Source organism: Rhinolophus sinicus, chromosome 16, assembly GCF_057876585.1.
Source record: "Rhinolophus sinicus isolate RSI-liver-muscle chromosome 16, RSI-T2T, whole genome shotgun sequence".
NCBI lineage: Eukaryota > Metazoa > Chordata > Mammalia > Chiroptera > Rhinolophidae > Rhinolophus > Rhinolophus sinicus.
Window position 1 is genome coordinate 133,172,095 of NC_142516.1, and position 18,911 is coordinate 133,191,005.

The window sequence follows — 18,911 nt, forward strand, 5'->3', positions numbered from 1 at the left end:
GTATGTCTCTGGAAGAGATTAGTGTTTAAATCATTAGACTGAGTGAAGATTATCCTCACCAATGCAAGTGGGCATCATCTAATCCCTTGGGGGCCTGAGCAAAACAAAAAAAGTGGAGGAAGGGTGAATTTTCTCTTTGCTTGAGCTGAGGCATTTATCTTTTGCTGCTCTTGGACATCCATTGGCATTCCTGGTTCTTGGGTTTTGGGATTCAGACCAGAAAGTAAACCACTGACTTCCCAATTCTCAGACCTTCAGACTCATACTGAATTGAATTACACCGCTAGCTCTCCTTGTTCTCCAGATTGTAGATGGCAGATCATGGGACTTCTTGGCCTCAATAACCATGCAAGCCAATTCCTATAATAAATTTCTATCTATCTATCTATCTATCTATCTATCTATCTATCTATCTATCTATCTATCTATCTATCTATTATCTATCTATCTATCTATCTATCATCTATCTATCTATCTATCTATCTATCTATCTATCTATCTATCTATCTATCTATCTATCTATCTATCTATCTACTTATCTATCTATCTATCTATTTATCTATCTATATCTATTTATCTATCATCACCTATTGGTTCTGTTTCTCTGGAGAACCTTAGCAAATACATTTGTATTATTGTAGATTCCTCTTAGATTGATGCTTTGCATTATGATATATTCTTTATCTCTACTAATACTTTCAGTGTTAAAGTCTATCATGATTTCTTCTGATTGATTATGGATCATCAGATTATAACATAACTATATACCATTACAATTTAAAATATAATAGTAGCCTTTAATGATGGCATTTTATTTATTATAACTTTTCCTAATCTCAGGTCTGCTGATTAACATTGTTCCTAGTGCCTAACAGAATTAATATGAGATAACTTAAAAAATATGTAATATAAAAACTCCTAAACATGCTTTTCTTACAAATAAGTTATCTATGAAATTATATATTATAAATGTTATATAATATAAATAATATAACATAAATTATATATGAAAACTTCTATTTTTTTCTTGTCAGATCGAAACTGTAATTTTCAGGTTTTAAATCCCAGGCAATCAGGCAATACATGTACTCTTTCTTTTTCTTTTTCTTTTCCATTTTTCCTGTCCATTGAAGATAATTACTCTGGAAGAATAAATAAAGGGGAAAAAGTCACCTGTATGTCCAATCAAGTTAAAGATGATGGTTAATTCAACAAATAGCATGAGGGTAACCTCATTATGAAGTAGAGTTCTACAATGTAATTTATTTTATTGTTTTTACTTGTCTTCATAACAGCTTTATTGAAATATAATTCACATGCTATAAAACTCATACTTTTAAAGTGTATATTTTAGTGGGTTTAGTATATTCACAGAGTTGTGCAACCATCATTATCTAATTTTAGAATATTTCATCATCCCAGAAAGAAACCCTATATCCATATCCCCCTCCCTCTGGCACCTGGCAACAATATATTTTCTGTCTCTGTGGATTTGCTTATTCTGGACATTTCATATAAGTGGAATCATGCAATATGTGGTCTGGATTCTTCCACTTAGCATGCTTTCAAAGTTCATCCATGTGTAGCATGTATTAGTACTTCATTTCTTTTTGTGCCTGCATAATATTCCATTTTATGAACATACCACATTTTATTTATTTATTCATCAGGATGACAGTCATTTGCATTGTTCTTATGTTTTGGCTATAATGAATAGTGCTGCAAAGAACATTTCTGTACCCATTTTTCTACACATGTAAGTTTTCATTTATCTTGGTTATGTAACTAAGGAGTGAAATTGTTGGATAATAGGTAACTGTATGTTTAATCTTTGAGGAACTTCCAGGGTGTTTTCCAAAAAGCCTGTACCGTTTTACATTTCCACCAGAAGTGTGTAAGAATTATACTTTCTCCAAATCCTTCACAACTCTTGTCATTATCTGGCTTTTTGATATACACACGTTAGTGGGTGTGAAGTGGTACCTCGTTGTGATTTTGATTTGCATTTCTCTGTTGGCTAAGAGTGTTGATATCTTTTCATGTATAAATTGTGCTAATAGTGTTGATATCTTTTCATGTACAAATTGATCATTTGTATATCTTCTTTGGTAAAATGTTTAGATCCACTGCCCAGTTTAACATTGGATTATTTGTCTTTTTATTGTTGAGCTGCAAGAGTTCCTTATATATCCTGAATATAAGTCTCTGATTCCAATATAAGATTTGTAAATATTTTCCCCCATTCTGTGGGTTGTATTTTCCTTTTATGATGATGTCCTTTGAAGAATAAAAGTTTTTTTATTTTGATGAAGTCCGGTTTATCAATTTTTCATTTTATTGCTTGTGCTATCAAAAAGGTTTTGTCTAACTCAAGGTTACAAAGATTTACTGATACGTTTTCTTCTAAGACTTTTAGTTTTACACTTAGGTCTCTCATCGTATTTTGAATTAATTTTTGTATGTGGTGTGAGGAAGTGGTTCAACATCATTTTTTTCACATATGTACTCGTATATCCACTTGTTCTAGCACCAGTTGTTGAAAGACTGTTCCTTCCCCCATTGAATTATTTTGGCAATTTTGTCAAAATCATCTAATTTATTTTTAATCAACATTTTGAATATGCAAATGCTAAAGAATTAAACATTATTAGAAAAAATTTAAAAGGTAACAGTGCAATAAATTTTAAATGACAAATTGAATGTAATTTATAGTTTACTATGTCTATGATATAGCTTGCATTATTGAAAAGTATCCTCCAATATAATTTAAATTATATGCATCTATATGATATCACCATTTAATATATATTTATATTACTTATATTTATCTAATACATTAAAATTTCTCTGTCTCTCCCTCTTATCCTTAAAAATATTTGATACTCACTGTGATATCATGGATTCTCTGTTTTCCATCCTACTCTTGGGGTTCACTCTCACTTTCAAGTTGCCTATATATTTAAAAGTAAATATAATCACTTAAAATTATATTTTCTTCAAATACTATTCTACAAAACTCTGTACCATCTGTCAGTACTGAAACTTTTGAATCCCTTATGAGATCTGGGAGCAGCTACTACTTGAGAACATCTTACCACTGAGAACATCTCTCAGCTGGTATTCAAGACTAACATGAGAAAAATGCTCAATACTGTAAGTTTACCTGAAAATGAACTCAGATCATTTTCATATTCATAACATTATTAGCTAACTATCTTAAACATGTTTGCCATTCATCTTCTGCCCTAATTATTTCTAGTAATTTTACTAGCTACTTTTTCACCAAAGATATTTGATGTCAGTTTTACAATGACATCATGCAATCTAAGAAAATCCCTTTAATACGTTCAAGTATTAACTGAATGTTAATACAGTTAACTGTTATACATGCTGCATATTATTTTAGCAATTTTATCTAAACTTTTCATAATATTTCCATTAAATGTATTCCATTTTAATTTATATTATCTTCTCATCTTTAAATATTATAATAAAATTCATTTTAAGTAAAATGGAGGACCCAGATATAAAACTCAAAAACAGAAACATTTTTATATCATCCCTGAAGAGAAGGAAACCAATTTTAATATTTATTTTTGAGCCATATTTTCAGATATTTCTAAGGTGTTTTAATGAAAAATTATTTGTTTTATTTTTTTCTGTAGATTAGCCATGGCTATAATCTAGATTTTTTTCAATGTTACTATCATATATTATTTTAAATTTTTTTCTCTCTCTGGCTGCTTGTCTCTCAATTTACTTAACTGCATAAAAGGCTAACAACTCTTTTGGATTTCCTTGCTACCTTTTAATAAAGTAGTGCATGAAAAATTTTTGAAATGTATACATATTAAAAATGCTTAATACATTTTAATAAAGATCAAATAATAAGAGGAGGTAGATAAACATCAACTAAAAATCATTTCTACTTATTTTTAACCCTAACAGAGTCCAAGTTGTTATAAGATTAAAGTTGCTGACCTTTTAAAAAATTTTATTTATTATTCATTATATTAATCATTGATATATTAACTATTTAATGTCCATATGAAGATAAAAATTAAGTCTTCATTGTTACCAGTAACATTATCATGATGTTATTTATTAAGATGTTACTATGTATGCCAACAAATTATAATACGTAATAAATAATAAATATTAATAAGTAATAAATCTTAAATATGAAATTAACATACTCATTGCTTGTATACTCCTCAATTCTCCTTTTTTTCCTTTGGAAATAAACCTTTACCAGGATTGCGATCATTACACAGAGAACAACAGAAAACGGAATGAGTAGGAAAATTGGCCATCTCGTAGGTTTGGAGTGGTAAGCATTCTCAATATAGAGCCTTTCTAGGAAAGAAAACACCAGTGATTTGAAAGCAATTACCAGAAATACAGCAAAGACACTTCTGTTTTCAATATAACTAGTAGAATAAAAATTTAAAGTATCTTATAATTAACATTTTTAATGAATTAGATAAATTGACAGTGTAAGTGCCCAAAGAGACTCTTCTAATTCTTACAATAATAGTACTATCTTTTTCTTTTTATTAAGAACTTCTATTACATGTAGTCAATTTTCAGAACTGTATAATAGGGATGAAAAGAATTAAAGTGTGATCCGTATAAAAGTTGAGTTTTTCTCGATCTCTATTTTCAGTAAGAAATACTATACATATAAAAATTGTAATAAAGTCTAAATTATCTTTACTTTTATTGCATTGATATATGTTCTTATCTAAGAAATTATTGCTGATCCCAAGATCATGTAAAAATTTCCCTATGTTTCTTTCAAGAAGATTTATAATTTTAGCTTCTACATTTAGATTTATGATCTATGCCACATGAATTGTTGAATAAGTTAAAATCTTTGAGATTCTTTGGGGCTTGTGGGGCCTTTGAGATTCTTTGGGGCTTAGTTGTGAGACAGTACAATGTTTTGAACTGACTTTCCTTCCACATTGAACTGTCTTTGTACTTTTCTTGAAAAATTGATTAACCTTATATTAAGGGATAAATGTCTAGACTCTCTATTTCATTTCATTGATCTATTTTTATATCTATCATTAACAAATGCCACACTATTTTCATTAGTGTAACTATATACTAAAACTATACTAAATTCAATATAAGGCAAATAGATTAAATTGTCCTTTTTTGTCATTCTTTATTTTTTTTCAGGATTGTTTGGCTATTCTAAGCACTTTTTTGTATGCTTTATTTTTATTTTATTTTAAAGTTTATTGGGGTGACAATTGTTAGTAAAGTTACATAGCTTTCAGGTGTACAATTCTGTAATACATCATCTATATATCACATTGCGTATTTACCACCCAGATTCAGTTCTATTTCTATCACCATATATTTGATCTGATCCCCTTTAACCTCTTCAAATTGTTAATGTCTGAAAAACACATGCTTTTATGATTGGTTTTTATAATTTGGTGAAAATTACATTTTAACAGTGATAAACCTTCCAATAGGTGAGTATGGCATATTTTCCCTTTTATTTGTATGCTTAATATTTATCTCCATTTTGTTTTAGCTTCAGTGTAAAGGTCTTATGCATCTTTTGTTAAGCTTATTTGTAATATTTTATATATTGATAATATTGTAAATGGTACTAATTTTAAGTTGAATTCCACTTCCTGCTACTATTGTATAATAATACTACTGACTTAAACATTTTTCCTTTAAACTTTCAAAAATATTCATTATTTCTGGAAGTATTTTTGTAGATACTTTAGGACTTTCTATGTAATTCACCATATCATCTGTAGTCTCATTTTGTTATTTCCAATCTTTAGCTCCTGATCTGTTCTTTTATTATTGCAATGGCTAGGACTTATAGTAAAAGGTTGAATAGGCATGGTAAGAGCATACTTTATTCTCTTGCTCTCAATATTTTGGGAAAAACAATGCATTTAATCATAAAATATATTAACTATGTTTTTGTTGATGCTTTTTATCAAATGATGAAGTTTCTTCATGTTAGTAGTTTACTGCTTTTTAAAAAATTCATGAAAATGTGGTGAATTTTGTCTAATGACTTTTTTGGGTCAAGTGAAAAATCATACACTTTAAAAAAATTTTGTTGATTTGGTGAATTGCACTAAATTACTTTCAAATGTTAAAAGAGTCTTGCTTTCCTAAGATAAACCACATATATTCTAGATTATTATCCTTTTAATGTAGACCATTATATAGCATGAGTTAATATTTTATGGAGAATGTTTACATCTATGTTCATGAAAGAAATTATTCTGTATTTTTTTTGTTGTTGTTAACTTCTTTGTCTGGGTTTGGCATTAGGGTTATGTTTTCCTCATACAATGAGATGATAAGAGTCCCTCTCACCACTGTTTTCTAAAAATGATATTTCTTCCTTGAAAAAAAATCGTGAAATTAACCTGTATTTATACTATCTAAACCTGTATTTTTGTTGGTGGTGACTTTTAGAAAACATAAAACCACAAATCAAAGAACTTTTGGCTAGGGTTTCTTGGTTATATACTTTAACTTATAATTCATCTTCCATTAGGAATAACCCTTTTTATATCTGAGTTGCTTCTTTCCCATAATTGATTGGGACTCAATCAATTGGGACTCAAAGAACATATGTACTGTTGAAGTCTCACCAGTAAAAAGGCACAGAGTAATAGATTGGATAAAAAACAAAACAAAAACCAAACCATATGCTGCCTCCAAGAGACACATCTTAGCTATAAGGACAAATATAGACTCCGAGTGAAAGGGTGGAAATCAATACCAGGCAAATGGTACCCAGAGAAACTAGGTGTATCAGAGGAAACAGACTTCAGGATAAAAAGGGTAACAAGAGACAAAGATGGACATTTCAAAATGGTAAAGGGGACAATACAACAGAAGAGATAACACTTATCTATCTATCTATCTATCTATCTATCTATCTATCTATCTATCTATCTATCTATCTATCTATATACTCCCAATCAGTTAGCACCAAAATATATAAAGCAACTACTAACAGAATTAAAGGGAGAAATTGACAAAAACACAAGTATAGTAGGTGACCTAAATATGCCATTGACAGCTATGGAAGATCATCCAAACAGAAAATCAGTAAGGAAGTATCAGCCTGAATGACACATTAGACCAAATGGATATAACTGACATTTATAGAGCACTTCATCCTAGAACATCAGACTATGCATTTTTTTCTAGTGTACATAGAACATTTTCAAAGATAGACCATATGTGGGGACATAAAATTAGCTTTAGCAAATTCTAGATTGAAATCATACCAAGCATATTCTCTGATCACAGGCTTTGAAATTGTATGTCAACTGGGAAAAGAAAGCAGGAAAAATCACAATTATGTGGAGATTAAACAACATGCTATTAAAGAATGACAGGGGCAAAGAAGAAATAAAAAATCAAAAGATACATAGAAACAAATGAGAATGAAAATACATCTAATCACAATTATTGGGAAGCAGCAAAATCAATAATAAGAGGAAAATTTATATCATTTCAGGCCTATTTCAAGAAAAAATAAAATACCTCCCCAAAGCAACATAATGTTACATCTTTTTTTAAAATTAAAGTTTATTGGGGTGACAATTGTTAGTAAAGTTACATAGATTTAAGGTGTACAATTCTGTATTACATCATCTATAAATCACATTGTGTGTTCACCACCCAGAGTCAGTTCTCCTTCCATCACCATATATTTGATCCCCTTTACCCTCATCTACCACCCCCCCTCCCCCCTAACACTCTGGTAACCACTAAACTATTGCCTGTATGTATGAATTTTTGTTTCTCATTTGTTTGTCTTTTTCTTTTGTTGTTTTTCGTTCTTATACCACATATCAGTAAAATCATATGGTTCTCTGCTTTTTCTGCCTGACTTATTTTGCTTAGCATTATAATCTCAAGGTCCATCCATGTTGTCACAAATGGTCCTATTTCATCTTTTCTTACCACTGAATAGTATTCCATTGTGTATATCTACCACAACTTCTTTAACCATTTATCTATTGAAGGACATTTTGGTTGTTTCCATGTCTTGGCCACTGCAAATAAAGCTGCAATGAACATTGGAGCACACATGTCTTTATGTAAAAATATTTTCAGAATTTTTGGGTAGATACCCAGGAGAGGGATTGCTGGGTCATATGGTAATTCTATTTGTAATATTTTGAGGAACCTCCACACTGCCTTCCATAGTGGCTGCACCAGTCTGCATTCCCACCAACAGTGGATGAGGGTTCCTTTTTCTCCACAGCCTCTCCAACACTTGTTACTATTTGTCTTGTTGATGATAGCCATTCTAACTGGTGTGAGGTGATATCTCATTGTGGTTTTTATATGCATTTCTCTGATGATTAGTGATGTTGAGCATTTTTTTCATATGTCTTTTTGCCATTTGTATGTCCTCTTTGGAGAAATGTCTCTTCAGGTCCTCTGCCCATTTTTCAATTGGGTTGTTTGGTTTTTTATTGTTGAGTTGCATAAGTTCCTTGTATATTTTGGATATTAGCCCCTTATCAGAGCCACTGTTTACAAAAATCTTCTCCCATTCTGTTGGTTTCCTCTTTATTTTGTTGATGGTTTCTTTTGCTGTGCAGAAGCTTTTAAGTTTGATATAGTTCCATTCATTTATTTTAGCTTTTACTTCCCTTGCCTTTGGAGTCAAATTCATGAAATGCTCTTTGAACCCAAGGTCCATAAGTTTAGTACCTATGTTTTCTTTTATGCAGTTTATTGTTTCAGGTCTTATGCTTAAGTCTTTGATCCATTTTGAATTAATTTTGGTACATGGTGACAGATAGCAGTCCAGTTTCATTCTTTTGCACGTGACTTTCCAATTTTGCCAGCACCATTTATTGAAGAGGGTGTCTTTTCTCCATTGCATGGTTTTTGCTTCTTTGTCAAAAATTATCTGTCCATATTTATGTGGTTTTATTTCTGGTTTCTCAATTCTATTCCATTGGTCTACGTGTCTGTTTTTCTGCCAATACTGTTTCTGCCATGCTGTTTTGATTATTGTTGTCCTGTAGTCAGGGAGTGTGATACCTTCAGCGTTGTTCTTTTTTCTTAAGATTGCTTTGGCTATTCGGGCTCTTTTGTGGTTCCAAACAAATCTGATGATTTTTTGTTCTATTTCTTTTTTAAAAAGCCATTGGGATTTTGATGGGGATTGCATTCAATCTGTATATTGCTTTGGGTAATATGGCCATTTTAACTATGTTGATTCTTCCAATCCATGAGCATGGAATGTCTTTGCATTTCTTTGTGTCTTCTTCAATTTCTTTTAAAAATGTCTTATAATTTTCAGTGTATATGTCCTTTATATCCTTTGTTGAGTTTATTCCTAGGTATTTTATTCTTTTTGTTGCAATTGCAAAAGGAATTGTTTTTATTTCTTTTTCTGAAATTTCATTGTTAGTATGTAGGAATGTAATGGACTTTTGTACGTTGATTTTGTAGCCAGCAATTTTACTGTATTCGTTGATTGTTTCTAATAGCTTTTTGGTGGAGTCTTTAGGGCAAAGAGTGACAATTTAACTTCTTCATTCCCAATTTGGATGCCTTTTATTTCTTTCTCTTGCCTGATTCTTCTTGGGAGGACTTCCAACACTGTGTTGAAAAGCAGAGGTGATAGGGGACAGCCCTGTCGTGTTCCTGAACATAGAGCAAAGGGCTTCAGTTTTTCACTGTTAATTATGAGAATAGCTAAGGGTTTGTCATATATGGTCTTTATTATGTTAAGGTATTTTCCTTCTATGCCTATTTTATTAAGTGTTTTAATCATAAATGGATGTTGTAGCTTGTCAAATGCTTTTTCTGCATCAATTGATATAATCATATGATTTATGTCCTTTATTTTGTTTATGTGATATGTCACGTTTCAAGTAAGGCCTCAAAAAATTTCACCACCAGTCCTTTAGTGTTCCTCCCTAGGAAAAAAATCTACTTAAACGCAGAAGATGTTTTTTTTTCTCTCCAAAGAAAGATGAGACTATAACATTACATCTTAAAGAACTAGGAAAAGATGAACAAATGAAACCCAAAGTCAGCAGAAGGAAGGAAATATTAAAAATTAGAGCAGAACTAAATGATATAGAGAACAAAAAGACAATAAAAAAATGAATGCAACAAAGAGTTGGTTCTTTGAAAAAATTAATTAAATAGAGAAACCTTTGGCTAGACTAAGATAAAAAGAGAAAGACACAAATAAACAAAATCAGAAATGAAAGAGGAGAAGTTACCACCGTTACCACAATATAAATGATCATACTAGAATGCTGTGAAGGTCTATATGCTACCAAATTCAATAACCTAGAAGAAATGGAGAAGTTCGTACAAGCATATAGCCTTCCTAGACTGAATCACAAAGAACTGGAAAACCTAAATAGACCGATCAACAGTTAGGAAATTGAATCAGTCATCCAAAACGTTGCCAAAAGCAAAAGTCTGGGACCAGATGGCTTCACTAGTGAATTATATCAAACATTCAAAGAGGATCTAACACCCGTCCTTCTCAAACTCTTCCAAAAAATTGAAGAAGAGGCAATACTTCCTAACTCCTTTTATGAGGCCAACACTACCCTGATACCAAAATCTGGTAAGGAAAACACACACAAAAATTACAGACCAATATCACTGATGAATACAGATAAAAATATTCTAAACAAAACTCTAGCAAAATGAATACAACAATGTATTAAAAAGATTATATATCACAATCAAATGGGATTCATCCCAGGGACACAAGGATGGTTCAACATACACAAATCGATCAATGTTATACACCACATAAACAAAATAAAGATAAAAATCGTATGATATTAATAGATGCAGAAAAAGCATTTGACAAGATATAACATCCATTTATGATTAAAACACTTAATAAAATGGATATAGAAGGAAAATACCTTAACATAATAAATACCATATATGACAAACCCTCAGCTAATATCATAATTAATGTGAAAAACTGAAGCCCTTTGCCCTACATTCAGGAAAAAGACAGGGTTATCCCCTATCACCACTACTATTCAACATAGTATTAGAAGCCACGTGCAAAAGAATGAAACTAGACTGCTCTCTGTCACCATATAACACAATTAACTCAAAATGGGTGAATGACCTAAACATAAGACCTGAAACAATAAATTGCATAGAAGAAAGCATATGTACTACATTTATGGACCTTGGCTTAAAAGAGCATTTTATGAATTTGACCTCAAAGTCAAGGGAAGTAAATGTTAAAATAAATGAATGGGACTGTATCAAACTGAAAAGTTTCTGCCCAGCCAAAGAAACCATCAACAAAAAATAGAGTCAACCAACAGAATGGAAGAACATATTTGCAATGAATGCCTCTGATAAAGGGCTAATATCCAAAATATATTAATAACTCATACAACTCAAAAACAAAAATACAAGCAATCCAATTAAAAAATGGGAAGGGAAACATGAACAGAAACTACTCCCAAGAAGACATACAAATAGCCAACAGATACATGAAAAAATGCTCAACTTCACTAGCTATTAGGGAAATGCAAATCAAAACCTCAATGTGATATTACCTCACACATGTTAGAATGGCTTTTATCAACAGGACAAATAATAACAAGTGTTGGAGAGGTTGTGGAGAAAAAGGAACCGTAATACACTGTTGGTGGGGATGTAAATTGATACAGCCACTATGGAAAACAGTATGGAGGTTCCTCAAAAAATGAAGAATAGAATTACCAGGGAGATAGAATTCCATGCAAAATGGAATAGCACCCTGCCATAAGAAAAGATGAAATACATCCATTTGGGACAACATGGGTGGATCTTGAGATTATTATGCTGAACAAAATAAGTCAGACAGAAGTTGAGAATCATATGATTTCACTCATTTGTGGAATATAAAACTGAAAGCAATAAAGGAACAAGACAATCAAACAAAGAAACAAAAACTCAGAGGGTAATGGGGGAGGGCGTGGTAGAAGAGGGTAAAGGGGTCAAATATATGGTGATGGAAGGAGAACTGACTCTGGATAGTGAGCACAGAATGTGACATATAGATAATGTGATATAGAATTGTACCCTCAAAACCTATATAATTTTACTATCGTCACCTCAATAAATTTCATTTTGTTTAAAAGTAGGAAACTACATATTTTAAGCTCCTTGACTTTCAGTCTATTAGTTAGATTTGGCCGATGGGAATCACTAGATAAAATTTGAGTTTCAGAAGAGTAAAATAGCCATAATATTTATCCCCCTTCCTCTCCTACATCTCCAATACTGGCGGTGAATGCTCTATAGGTCTATGTCATGCTAGACAATATCTCTCCCTGTGGTCTAGATCCTGATATGTAGCTTTGACCAGAGTTATATATCATGCTAGATGGCTCAGACTCCGGTTGTAGAAATACGACCTCTTTCTATTGCCCCTCCAAGCACAAGAAGTGATAGTGGATTCCTGCTGTTGCTAATCTCTAGTTTGCTTTACCATTCTGTGATTGCTTTTCATCTCTACCATTGTGTCTTACCCGGTGCCTTATAATAAATTCCTTCTGTATGAAGGGATGTGATTTCTATTTTTTTTTGCCTGGGTCCTTACTCATATATCTCATCTATAATATACATTATATATCTTATATTACATTACTCTCTGTAGGTAAAACATAAATAGTCATATGTGATTTATTTTTTATGTCCAAATATAATCTAAATATAAATTGGTAGACAAGAGATTATTATTGAGTTTAATAAATTAAAATGTTGTTTTAATTATCTTTTCAATTTGTTATTAATACTTACCAAGGTTGCGCGCTGATACAGGTGGAAAATTGCCACTGTCAACACTCCCACCAAGCCATGAACTATCTTCAGTTTGGCAATCTGGAGGTAAATATGTGGGGTTACAGTGACAGTTCTTTTTATTATTACATACCTGAAAAAGGGAGAAATATCACCTTATAAGATAAGTAGCTCAAATTATTTGTGGTCAAGTATAGTTTTAAAGGAATACCTAAGTCAGATAAGGCTGATTTACTTGCATGGTTTATGAGTATATGAGTGTGTGTGTTCATGTGTGTGTGTGTGTGTGCTGTGTGTTTGCTTTCCTAGGACCACTCTCAGTGATTTGCATTCTTGACTCATAATACTAGTACTTACACCGTGATTGTGGCATTTTTGTGAATCACAGTCATAGGTGATGTAATTATCTATACATTCCTTATTCTTGCACACCTAAAAGGGAAATAAGCCAAAATAAATCAACTGAAATGTCATGTGCATTTGGCATCTAATTAAGAGGGGTTCATTTAACAATAAATATTAACATACTAGCAATAATTGATTATACTGGTGCTGTTTTCTGCACTAGATGAGACTCTGATGATCTGAGAGTAAACAAAACAATAAAAGCATCTTCCATGCTTATGTTGAGATAGAAGGTACAGATATAAAATAAATAAAAACAAAGATACATATGTGATAATTCGTGTAATGAAAAAATAAAATACAGAGGATTTATCTCATATGTGAGAACAGCAAACCCTTATTGAGCCCTAATGTTGAACAGAACTTAATGAAACACAGAAATGAAAGACAAGGTACTTATAGGAAAAGAAATGATATTTAAAATGACTCTGCCTTGGAACATGGTATGAAACTGTTGAGAAATAATTAAGGGCAATGTAGCTGTTACACAGAGAACAACAATTAAATCATTAATTAACTAAATGTGTGACGTCTACAATGTGCCTGTCTTGAGAACACAGTAATGAACATAAAAATTTCATATTGCTGATATTGCAATAAAAGGTATAGAAACACACACACAAACAAAAAAGCTAAGTGTGATATGACAGAAGTTGTTATGGCAGGATTGTGTAGGACCTTCCATTCTTAATCAGAAAGTTGCCCTATAACCTATAAGCAATTGTTTGCATTTAGACATTTCATTGGAAGATGGGAAGCTAATAAAAATAGGTTTTGAAAAAGAGGATGGAAAGGAAAAAAAAAATGTAGAGACAAATTCGAATGCCAGGAAAATGATAACCTTAGAGTGAAACTGAGTAATAGTGGCTTAGATGGAAACCAGTGATTGTATTTGAGATATAGTTAAAAATTTAACTATAATTTAATAATAGATTGTATATGGAAGATGAAAAGAGAGATGAGACGGGTCAATGACACCGAGGTTTCTGGCTTGTCTAACTCTCTTGGTCATAGTACAATTAACTGAGATATGAAAAGCTAAGCATAAAGCTCAAAAGTGTAGAATATTATTTTTTTCAGAGTTCTTTCAACTTGTAATTTTTAAATAATACTATGCTTCAAACTAAAAAAAAAAAAGTTTATTGCAACTCATAGAAAGCCCTAGAGTGACTGATGATAAACCAAAGAACATGTAATTAGAAATATTATTTTTATATAAAAAATGTTTTCTAAATAATATTGGCAATATTTTTGGGGATTCTTTCCTGTTGAAAAATATATGACCATAATATAATAATTATTAAGGTCAGAGAGTGAATCTACTCACACAGGTTTTGCTAAGCATTACTGAATATGGAAAAATATATTATAGTGTCTGATAATTATGGCAACATATACCTCTGTTTAAAACTTAGAAGGAAATATACTGATGAGAAATAGTTTATTTTGAGAGATTGTGGTAATAGTCTAAAAGTTCTAGCTCTGGATACACACTAGTGCTGCTATAGTTAGAAATATATCTGTTCTGTTAGAGTGATCCCTTCAAACCTAACTAGAACTTGGGCAGAGAAGCTAGATATATTATAATCTGCAGAGCTGTTTTGCAGAAGAATATAAACATAATTCTCAGGACAGTTAAATAATTTATTTGAGCCAGACTAGAAAGAAGTTGAGAAGGGATTATTGGTATCACTGGTATTGTTTCTGTGTAATGAAATAGTTTTTTTCTGATTTAGCATGCTTATTTCTGTTGTGTCATGCAGGAAGGCTAGGGAGAAACACCATCCAAAGTAGGAATCTAGCTATAAACCACAAAAATTATTTATCTCCATACAAAAAAACAATGGTTCATCACCAAACTCTCTGAAATGGATATTTTTTTATTTGTTATGCGATAAGAAAGATAATTCAGCTTCTTATTCCTTTCACTATGGCAGAATACGTTTCTATAGAAACCTTCTTGTATGGGGAATCTAAAATGACAAATAAAACAAAAAACATTATACATATTCATTTTTAAAAACACATGGTTTTTACTGGAGATAAAGTAAAAGTTACTTTTAGGTTCAGAAAATGTGAGACAATGTGATTTCTCAAAAGAACCAAAAAACTGAGGACAGCATTCCTCCAGTGACTATCAGTGATTCATCCTGTAGGATTTAAATGGTCATGTGCACTCTACACCAGTGACAATTACAAGCAAGTTTTACCTGATATTGAGGGGAAAAAGTCTGGAGAGTGACATCAGCGAAGTAGTTCACTAGAAAACCCCCAATGTTTTTCTCCCTTAGTGATATTTTTTAAAAAGAAGGAAAGAAAAAAAAAAGGAAGGGAGGGCGGGAGGGAGAGAGAGAGAGAAAGAGAGAGAGAGAGAGAGAGAGAGAGAGAGAGAGAGAGAGAGAGAGAGAGAACCCATAGGAGCTCTGGAAGCAGTTTAAGTTCTGTGGCAATGAAGCAAATTCCAATCAAGAAAAAGCCACATTCAACCACCCTAATGGGAGATGATTTTTGCAAACAACTCCTCTGATAAGGGGCTAATGTCTAAAATATATAAGGAACTCATACAACTCAACAACAAAAAAACAAACAACCCAATTGAAAAATGAGCAGAGGACCTGAAGAGACATTTCTCCAAAGAGTACATACAAATAGCCAATAGACATAAAAAAAAATGCTCATCACTAATCATAGAGAAATACAAATAAAAAAATAATGAGATATCACCTCACCTCCGTTAAAATGGCTACCATCAACAAGACAAATAGCAACAAGTGTTGGAGAGGCTGTGGAGAAAAAGGAACCCTCATACACTGTTGGTGGGAATGCAGATTGGTGCAGCCACTATAGGACGTAGTGTGGAGGTTCCTTAATAAATTAAGAATTGAATTACCATATGACCCAGCAATCTCTTTCCTGGATATCTACCCAAAAAAATATGAAAACATTTATCCATAAAGACATATGTGCTCCAACGTTCATTGCAGCTTTAGTCATGGTGGCCAAGACATGGAAACAACAAAAATGTCCTTCGGTAGATGAATGGATAAAGAAATCATGGTATACATACACAATGGAATACTACTCAGTGATGAGAAAACATTTGCGACAACATGGATGGATCTTGAGATTATAATGCCAGGTGAAATAAGTAAGACAGAAAATGTGAAGAACCATATAATTTCACTGATACGTGGTATATAAAACTGAAAACAACAAAAGAACAAGACACACAAATGAAGAAACAAAAACTCCTAGACACAGACAATAGTTTAGTGGTTACCAGAGGGTAAGGGGGGACAGGGGTGATAGATGAGGGTAAAAGGGATCAAATGTATAGTGATAGAAAGAGAACTGACTCTGGGTAGTGAACACACAATTGATATATAGATGATGTATTACAGAATTGTACACCTAAAATCTATGTAACTTTTCTAACAATTGTCACTCCAATAAACTTTAAATAAAAAAATTTAAAAAAAGAAAAGAAAAAGCCACTTTCAAAATAGTAGAAAACATTGTTGCTTGTTTGTTCCCTCTTGTCCTACTCCTTTCCTGGCATGGCAAAGTCTTACTCTGGAGATGGCAGCAGATGAGTTCCCAATTCCCTCTGTTGAACTGAACGGAGCAGAGGAAACCATGTTTTCAATATTACAACCTGTCTGAGAGCTGCCTGATGGTCTAGGAAAGATGCATGCTCATGAAAGATATCAGAAGACCACAAGCTTTGTCCTAAAGCTGACACTGACCTACCAAATCAATAAAGGACTGTCCCAGCACAAAGCCAGTCTGCAAACACTGGAAGTGACTGTTTTTTTCTTTTTTTTCCCCAAATGTTCAATTTTCCACAACAACAAAAAATCACAAGATATAAAAAAGAAACAGGAAAACATGGCTCATTTAAAAGAAAAAAATGAAGTGACAAAATACTATTTTTAAATAACTGTACTAAATATGCTGAAGAAACTAAATGAAAACATGGATAAAGAATGAAAGTAAATCAGGAAAATGATGTAAACCAAATGAAAATATCAACAGAGACAGCAATTATAAATAGCAAACAAAAGAAATTGTGGTGCTGAAAGATCCAATACAAACATACTTCATGCTCCACTTTATTGTACTTTACAGAATCTGTGTTTTTTACCAATTGAAGGTATGTGGCAACCCTGCATAGAGCAAGACTATCAGTGCCATTTTTCCGATAGCTGTTGTTCACCTTGTATCTCTGTGTCACAATTCAGTAATTTTCACAATATTTTAAACTTTTTCACAATTATATTTGTTATGGTGATCTGTTATCAGTCACTTTGATGTCACCACTGCAATTGTTTTGGGGCACCATGATCCATGCCCATATAAGATGGCAGATATAATCAATAAATGTTGTGTGTATTCTGACTGCTCAACCGCTGGCTGTTCCCAAATCTCTCTCCGTCTCCTCAAGCCTCCCTATTCACTGAGAACAAGGAATATTGCAATTTGGCAAATTAATAACCCTACAATGGCTTCTATGTGTTCAAGTGAAAGGAAGAGTCTCACATCTTTCACCTTAAATCAAAAGCTAAAAATAACTAAGTTTAGTGAGGAAGCCATGTCAAAAGCTGAGATAGGTCAAAAGCTAGACTCTTGTGCCAAACAGTTAGCTAAGTTGTGAATGCAAAATCAAAGTTCCTGAAGGAAATTAAAAATGTTAGTCCAGAGAACACACGAATGATAAGAAAGCGGTACAGCCTTCTTGCTAATATGGAGAAAGTTTTAGTGGTCTGGGTAGAAGATCAAACCAGCCTTAACATTCCTTTAAACCAAAGCCTAATCCAGAGCAAGGACCTAACTCTCTTTAATTCTATAAAGAGTGAGAGAGGTGAGGAACTGCGCAAGAAACGTTTGAAGCTAGCAGAGGTTGGTTAATGAGGATTAAGGAAAGAAGTGATCTCCACAACATAAAAATATGAGAAGCAGCAAGTACTGCAGCAAGTTATCCAGACGATCTAGCTAGATAATTAATGAAGATGGCTAAACTAAACAAAAAATTTTCAATATTAAATATGAAACATTTCAATGTGAAACAGGCTTATATTGGAAGAAGATGTCATCTAGGACTTTCATAGCTAGAGAGGAGAAGTCAATGCCCGACTTCAAAGCTTTGAAGGACTAGCTGACTCTCCTGTTAGGGGTTAATGCAGCTGGTGACTTTAAATTGAAGCTGATGGACATTTACTATTCCAAAAATCTAGGGCTCTTAAATTATGCTAAATCAGCTCTGTCTTTGCTTTATAAATGGAATAACAAAGTTTGATGACAGCACATCTGTTTACAACATGGTGTGCTGAATATTTTAAGCCAAGTGTTGTGATCTACTGCTTAGAAAAAAAAAATTCCTTCAAAATATTACTGCAAGGGCTCTGATGAGATGTACAATGAGATTGTTTTTTCATGCCTGCTAACATAACATCCACTCTACAGCTCATGGATAAAGAAATAATTTAGTCTTTCAAGTCTTATTATTTAAGAAACACATTTTTGTAAAGTTATAGCTGTCATAGATAGTGATTCCTTGATGTATCTGGGCAAAGTAAATTAAAAACCTCTGGAAAGGATTCACCATTCTAGATGCCATTAAGAACATTCATGATTCATGGAAAGAGGTCAAAATATCAACATTCACAGGAGTTTGAAAGATGTTGATTCCAAAC

At 32.3% G+C, this 18,911-nt stretch overlaps 1 protein-coding gene across 1 annotated transcript in view; it reads right to left on the minus strand.

Moving 5' to 3' along the window:
• Positions 1-2,811: 2,811 nt before the first annotated feature.
• The window catches only part of ADAM2 (ADAM metallopeptidase domain 2), a 100,994-nt gene continuing 84,894 nt past the window's right edge, over positions 2,812-18,911 (minus strand). Inside the window, exons 17-20 of the mRNA XM_019742046.3 lie at positions 13,171-13,245; positions 12,814-12,946; positions 4,197-4,356; positions 2,812-2,951 (exon numbers count right to left, since the gene is read on the minus strand). Of these exons, the coding sequence (XP_019597605.3) occupies positions 2,918-2,951; positions 4,197-4,356; positions 12,814-12,946; positions 13,171-13,245 (402 nt within the window). The 3' untranslated portion in view covers positions 2,812-2,917. The remainder of the gene's footprint in view (positions 2,952-4,196; positions 4,357-12,813; positions 12,947-13,170; positions 13,246-18,911) is intronic.